This window comes from Globicephala melas, chromosome 3 (assembly GCF_963455315.2).
Source record: "Globicephala melas chromosome 3, mGloMel1.2, whole genome shotgun sequence".
Taxonomy (NCBI): Eukaryota; Metazoa; Chordata; class Mammalia; order Artiodactyla; family Delphinidae; genus Globicephala; species Globicephala melas.
Genome location: NC_083316.1, coordinates 40,706,173 through 40,713,118, shown reverse-complemented (window position 1 = coordinate 40,713,118; position 6,946 = coordinate 40,706,173). Strand labels below are relative to the sequence as shown.

At 46.8% G+C, this 6,946-nt stretch overlaps 1 protein-coding gene across 1 annotated transcript; it reads right to left on the bottom strand.

Annotated features, from left to right (window-relative positions):
* Positions 1 to 432: 432 nt before the first annotated feature.
* FST (follistatin) lies at positions 433 to 6,591 on the bottom strand. Its single transcript, XM_030881958.2, has 6 exons — positions 6,458 to 6,591; positions 4,347 to 4,538; positions 3,702 to 3,920; positions 3,158 to 3,382; positions 2,217 to 2,447; positions 433 to 1,473 (listed from the first exon to the last, which is right to left on the bottom strand). Exons 1-6 carry the CDS (start codon positions 6,540 to 6,542, stop codon positions 1,391 to 1,393), a joined length of 1,035 nt encoding a protein of 344 aa, XP_030737818.1. The 5' UTR covers positions 6,543 to 6,591; the 3' UTR covers positions 433 to 1,390.
* Positions 6,592 to 6,946: the final 355 nt, after the last annotated feature.

The window sequence follows — 6,946 nt, the reverse complement described above, 5'->3', positions numbered from 1 at the left end:
TTTTAAAGAGGAAACTTTAGGCTTGGTACATTGCAGGGAAGAACATCTACAGTGTCCTCCAGGGCTGAGTGGTAGGTATGCCATCACTCCTACAAAGGGGTGGCTGGACCTCAGATTCCTTTATCTTTTGAGCTCCACTGAGGTGATCTGTAATTTACCTTGGAGTTCCTACTGCCCTGGCCACTTAATTTCAGTGATAACTCTATTTCTCAGCAAATGTATCATATACATTTTTACTCAAAAGCCCACATAACTTCTTTTACATCATCAGCAATTGAGACCATTGGCTTTTTAAAATTTTTTTATTTTTTCACTCATCATTTATTTACAAATACACATTATAACTTTTATATACATTGCACATTTACATGGTAGAAAAGTACAAAACTATATATTTAAATGAATTTATATTTAACTTGCCATGTTTGAAAATATAAAATTGCATCAGAAAAAAGTATTATGAAAAGCAAGAAACTTGAACTGATAAAGCTTTGATATAACTTTTCATGACACATTGGGTGAAAAGGACTAATTTAAAAGGTACAGCAGACTAGCTTAAAGGAAACACCTAACAAAAGGTTGAATGTGTAGCATTCCCCTTCCTTCAGGCTCCTGACACCCATATCACTCAATTTCTTTGGATCTGTAACATCTTAAAAGTACATTATTAGAAACCCAACATTGCTATCAGCCCCTCTCACAAATGTCTTCATCACAACAAGAGAACGGAAGTAGGAATTTCCTCAAAGATGTATCCTCTGTACCTTCTATCTGAGTCAGAGTTATAATGCCTTTTGGTCAGTCAAGATTCCTTGTAAACAAAACCCGAGGGATCACGTATGTACAGAACAGGCAGCAGAGAATCCAATAAATAAACATGACAGAAACTGACATGCAAGTTTGTTATAATGGAAAAGAGTCTAACAACAGTGAAATGAAGGGAGACAGATGAGTGAGTGAATAGTAAGGAATGGACTTAAATGGTTTACAAGGAAAAAAAAAAGCTTTTACTTTACAAGCAAGAGACCTCACAATAAATAACAACTGCTCTTCCTTTCACGAATAAATTTCTTCAAAAACAAGGTGTACAGTCAACCAGACATTTTATGTATAAATTATAAAACATGACACAGTATAAATAAATGTCTACAAGTCTCAACTATGGGCCTCATCCAGTAGACCTCACAATGACTGCCTCTCCGGGTCCAATGAGTAACAAGGTGGCCTGGGAGAGAGCTTTAGGACAAAGGTCCTTTATGTATAGTTTTCCCCCCAAATAAATAAGCATACACTTATTTACAGTATGGACAATATATTTTTTCTTTTTCTTTTTCTTTCTTTTTTTTTTTTTGCCCAAAGGCTGTGTCAACACTGAACATTGGTGGAGGGTTTACCACTCTAGAATGGAAGATATAGGAAAGCTGTAGTCCTGGTCTTCATCTTCCTCCTCTTCCTCGGTGTCTTCCGAAATGGCTAGATGGGGGAATACAGGGGAGCTGCTGTTTAAATATGGACAACAACAGCGCAGAAGCAGCTCAGTGTACGTTTTCAAAGCCCTCTGAAACAGCCATATTACAGCGTTGCATTTTTATGTGACTTGCAGTAAGATGCTTTTTTTTGTTTTGTTTTTGGCATCTGCTGTTATGCAATAAGTTTAAAAAAAAACTTAAAAAAAAAACACCATTATCTATGAAGTCAAAAACTGCAGAAAGTTCTGAAGAATCAATGGCTCAGGTTTTACGGGCAGATTCCTGAAATTAGATAAAAAGCGCTCTTGTGTTCTAGGTATAACTGCTTTGGGTCCTTAATTCAGAGTTAGTAGAGGCAGCTGCACAAAGCAGCAGCCCCTGTGTGATAACAGAAAGCTGTCTTTGAAAAAGAAAAAAAAACAACCTTTGAAGCAGTTAGTTTAGATTCAAGTGTTAATAAAGCAAACAGCAAAGCACACTACTAAGGCAGAAGAAATTAGGGGCAAATGACTGGAAATAGGTTTTTAGAGGCGACCCCCTTGATGATCATCAGACAAATCCTAAAAGCCCAGAAACATTCCAGGCAGTTGTTCTGTGGATCGCCGAACTGCTGTTAAAATTTAGCAGCTACCTAACTTAAACAGAAGTGGGCTTATATGGGGAGGTTTTCGTGCTTTTTACGTCTCCATTCCCTAGGGCTTGCCTGGGAAAGCCTTAAATTGCAGCAAGGTTAGAAATTGCACTTACAGTTGCAAGATCCGGAGTGCTTCACTTCCAGCAGCACGCCTGAAGAGCAGGCCGCTTCCTTCATGGCACACTCGCTGGCGTAGGTGGCATTGTCACTGGCACAGACAGGCTCCTCAGACTTACTCTCAGGGCACAGCTCATCGCAGAGGGAACACCGGCCTCTGCCAACCTTGAAATCCCATAAACACTTTTTTCCACCAGTGCACTGGATATCCTCACAGGACTTTGCTTCTAGGATATAATACACCTGTGATGAGTAAATCCATTTCCCCCTTGCCCCCTTTCTCTAGTCTCCTATCCATAAATGTAAACATATAACATATCTTATTACTCACTCATGGGGGTAATGGAGATATTGTGCAAAAATGCTCTATAAATAAAACCAAAACACACACACACACACACACACACACACACACACACACCCCCCCCCAGTTTCCTACATACTATATTAGTACATGAAAATACTGTAGCATTTTTTTGGAACAGAATTTCACGGTATCCTTGAGTTAAATACGTATTTGATTATTTCCCACAAGTGGGATCTTTTAAAAAAAGAAAGAATTCTATCAGTTATCAGAATCTGATAACAGATTTTAGGAACTGTTAAGTAATTATTTCTTGCTTCCAGCAAGTCTAGCACTTAAAAAAAAAGGTGTAAAATTGAGTGAGTTCTTTGGTTTCTAAGGAGGAAAATTGTTTCCTGTGTGCTGGCATTTCAATATATATGCCAATGTTTCCGGAAGACAATGGTTTTCTTAAGGAATGCTGTGGTCATGACAGTTTACCCAAACTGGAGAGTATTTCTCTCTTTGGTGAAGCTATGTGTTTGGGGAGGCTTTGGCCTTATTTATTGGTTAACCTCATAGTTTTAACACCAGTTCTAGCCTCTTTCTCTTTTTGTATTTTTTTCTTTTCCTTCCTCAATCCAGAATACCTACTGATACACTTTCCCTCATAGGCCAATCCAATAGACCTGCCCAGTAGGCAGGTAGCCTTTCTCAGGTGACAGGCGCTGGAGTAGGTTACTCCATCATTCCCACAGAGATACTGTTCAGAGGAGGTGGGCTCTGGGCAAATGCGGTTACATGTCACACAGTAGGCATTATTAGTCTGGTCCACCACGCATGTGGAGCTGCCTGGACAGAAAACATCCCGACAGGTCTCTGAAACAAAGAGGGAAACACACATTAATAGGCATCTTCTGGTCCTTAGGGACCGAGCATTTGATAGTATCAAGGAAATCATGAAGCATCCAGCTTTCAGAAACGTACTCTGGGAGCCCTGTGGTTTTCAAAAGAAAACTATGATTCTAGGTTGGTCCTGCAGTGTTTTAAGGAGTCTTCAGAAGTTAGAAAGGGTTCCTTTATTTGGTATCATCCTTATTATTATTAGGCTATCACTGCAGACTACACCATCCCCCGGGGGTCTTGCAGTGGGTCTATCTCAGGTAGAAAGCTGGGGGAGGGGCCGGGTAAGACCTACTTTTACATTTGCCCTGGTACTGGACTTCCAGTTCCGGCTGCTCTTTACATCTGGCCTTGAGGAGTGCACATTCGTTGCGGTAGGTTTTTCCGTCCAGCCCACAGACTGGGCCTTTCCAGGTGATGTTAGAACAATCTGGGGCGCAGACGCAGCGGGGTTTGTTCTTCTTGTTCATTCGGCATTTTTTCCCGGGCCCACAGTCCACGTTCTCGCACGTTTCTAGCAGTTGGAAAGATGCAGGGATTAAAACCGGGGCCAGGCACCATGCAGGTCAGCCAGGAGGGCTGCGGGTGCCTCGCGCAATCGTGCTTGCCAGCAGTCCGAGCCCAGGGGCTCTCACCCAGAAGTTGAGGAGGGGCAGGTGTTGGGGACAGTGGGCTGCATCCCATACCCAGATCTCTCTCAAAGTGCACGGGTTGGCTGGCTTCACCACCACATTTGGCTAAGAAGTCCGAGAACCTCTGTCGACCTTGTTTTGCCTGTAGTATGTGACATCCAAGATTAAACCCGGATGGCTTACCAGGGCTGGGGATGGTTAGGTGGATCCCACGAACAAAGGTCTCCCAGTCCCAAACCCCAGCTGGGCACTGGGAGGGTAAGACGCCCTCTACTGAGGGCCTACAAATTGGGGAGGAAGAGCCCTACCTTTACAGGGGATGCAGTTGGGGGCGCCCCCATTGAAAATCATCCACTTGAAGAGCGTGTTGTCATTTACGTCCTCTTCGGTCCATGAGGTGCTCAGGCGGCCAGTGCTGCAGCACTCCTCCTTGGTCAGTTCTGTCTTGTACAGGACCTGGCAGCGGCCGTTCTTTGCTTGGCGGAGCCAGCAGTTCCCAGCTGCGGGGAGACAGGGGCGGGGAGGTGGGCGAGTGAGCAGTGGCGGGGTAGGGGGAGAGAGGCGACGAGCCGGCAAGGGAAGGAGACCCGGCGGGGATGGGGAGGGAGTGAGCGTGGAGGAGGAGAGACGGGAGAGAAAAGCAGAAAAGCAGGAAACAAATCGGAGGGAGTGAAGGGGTGGAGAAAGAGGGGGAAAAAGCCAGATTGAAGAGGTGGGAGGTGGGCGAGGGGGAGGGAAGGCGAGAGCGAGAAGCCAGAGCGCCCCAGCCATATCAATGTCAGTTACCAGTGACCCAGACACAACACGTGCAGCTTGCATTGACTTTTACTAGACTGTTTACTTTTATTCGTCCCATTTCATAACCTGCAGCGACTCGAAGAGCAGATTAAAGAACCTGACAAAAACAGGATGCGACGGGTGTTTTTACATGTTGCATTCATGTAGGCGGTACGAGTATTATTTGTGACAGGGGTTAAGAAAGTAGGAGAACTTGAGAGAGAGAGAAAGAAAAAGAAAGGGGGAGACAGAGACCGAGACAGACAGACAGACACACACACAGACACACACACACACACACACACGCACACACACACACGAACAGATCAAGCAAAAGGCACTTGTGAAAAATGAAAGCAAAAAAGCAACCGGGCCCTGCCCGGCGCTGCCCCGCGCGGCCTCGAGGCGCAGCCCGCCCGACGGGCCGTTTTGCAATCCGCCAGACCCAGAGGACGCCCGCGGCCACCGCGATCTTTCGAAATCTCCCAGGGCTGCTTTCCCCGGCACCCCGGCAGCGCCTCGTCCCGAAAGGCGGGCAACTCAGAGTAGCGCGTCGCAGACGGCTAGGGACAGTGCCCGGGGGACAGTTTACAACACACACAAAATGTTAACGCTAAAGCCAGGAAAGTTACAAGTCTGCCTCAAGAAAAGAGTGGGGGGGGGACAAAAAGGGGGGGGGAACTTCCTACTGTTTCATGGTTTTATATACATGTGTGTGTGTATACACACACCCCTATCTCATACCTACCAAGAAATCTTTGCAAGTAATTTCTCCCCCTTCCTCCTTTTTAATGTTCGGATTTTGGTCAGGAAGATTTCTCATGAATCATCCATATAACTTTAACAATAATTGGATCGCAAGCTGCTATTATTATTTTAAAAAATTCTGCCCAAAGACTAATTGAAAGAAACAAATCTAATTTTTAAAAGCTTTAGAAATTTGCATCTCAGAATTTAAATCAATTGTGGGCTCCTCACTGTTCTACAGAAAGTTAACAGTCAGAGGAATGAGGCAAAGGGGAAAAAACTGTAAACTACTCAAAAGAGTCCGGGGCAATAATTTTTTTTTTTTTTTTTGCAGGGTTGGGGGGAGGGGGTTGGAAGAAGCATCCACTAGGCAGAAAGCTACTTCCCTCTAAAATTTTCGGCACCCACATTTCCAAGTTTGGGCAAAGTTTCTGAAACCACGTCCCCCAGCCACCGAAGAAATTTCAGTATTTCCCCCTCCCCACCCAGTCATTTTTTTAAGGTATCCACAAGACATAGGAGGGAGGGAGGTTAGACTGCAAATGGGTCGACTGAAATCTCCAGGCTACTGATGCTTGTCCCCTTCCTCAGAGCCAAACAGGGGAGATAACATCTGAACTCATTATGTCCAGAACTTGGAGCATCTAACCCTACCTACTGAGAGAGACTGCAGCTCACCCCCTTTCCTTTTAAAGGATAACCGCGCTCCAAACTCGGCTTCAGGTCCTAAAGTGTCACTGCCTTTAGTTTTCCCACTCCTCTCCATCCCGGACTCGCTAAGTTGGTCCAACATCTTCCGAGAGCAGCGTTGCTCAGAATAGACCCAGTGGAGACGACCGAAAAGTACAAATCCCTGCCCTGTGCCGAACCTCCCAGCGCATCCCCCCTTGCTTACCCTGGGCACTGCGGTCCTCCATGAACTGGCAGAGCAGCAGCAGCAGGAGGCAGAGTCCGCCGGGCTGGTGCCTGGGACGGACCATCCTGGGGGCAGGCGCGGGGCGAGGAGCGCGGCGGCGCGGGGAGCGGGCGCGGCGGCGGGTGGCTCGGGCAAGCGGCGCGCGTCACAGAGGCGAGCGGCGGAGGGCGCAGCGATCCCGGCGCAGCCCCGCGCTCGCCGCCGGCCGCCCGCGCGATTCAATGGACGTCAGAAGCCGGGCGCAGCCGCGCTTTAAATCTAGACGGGGGTCTCCGCGGTTTGCGGTGGGCGGTCTCCCAGTGTGTGGGGCAGTGGGAGGGCGGCCGCGAGCGAGGGTGTGCGCGGCTCCTTGGGGGTGGGGAGCTTCTAAAAGTTCAGTGTGAATCAGGTGACATTTCCCACCTTCTGGAAACCCTTCCCAATTATCTGGTGGAGGTGCCCGAAATCAAAGCTGCAGGAGGGGAATCG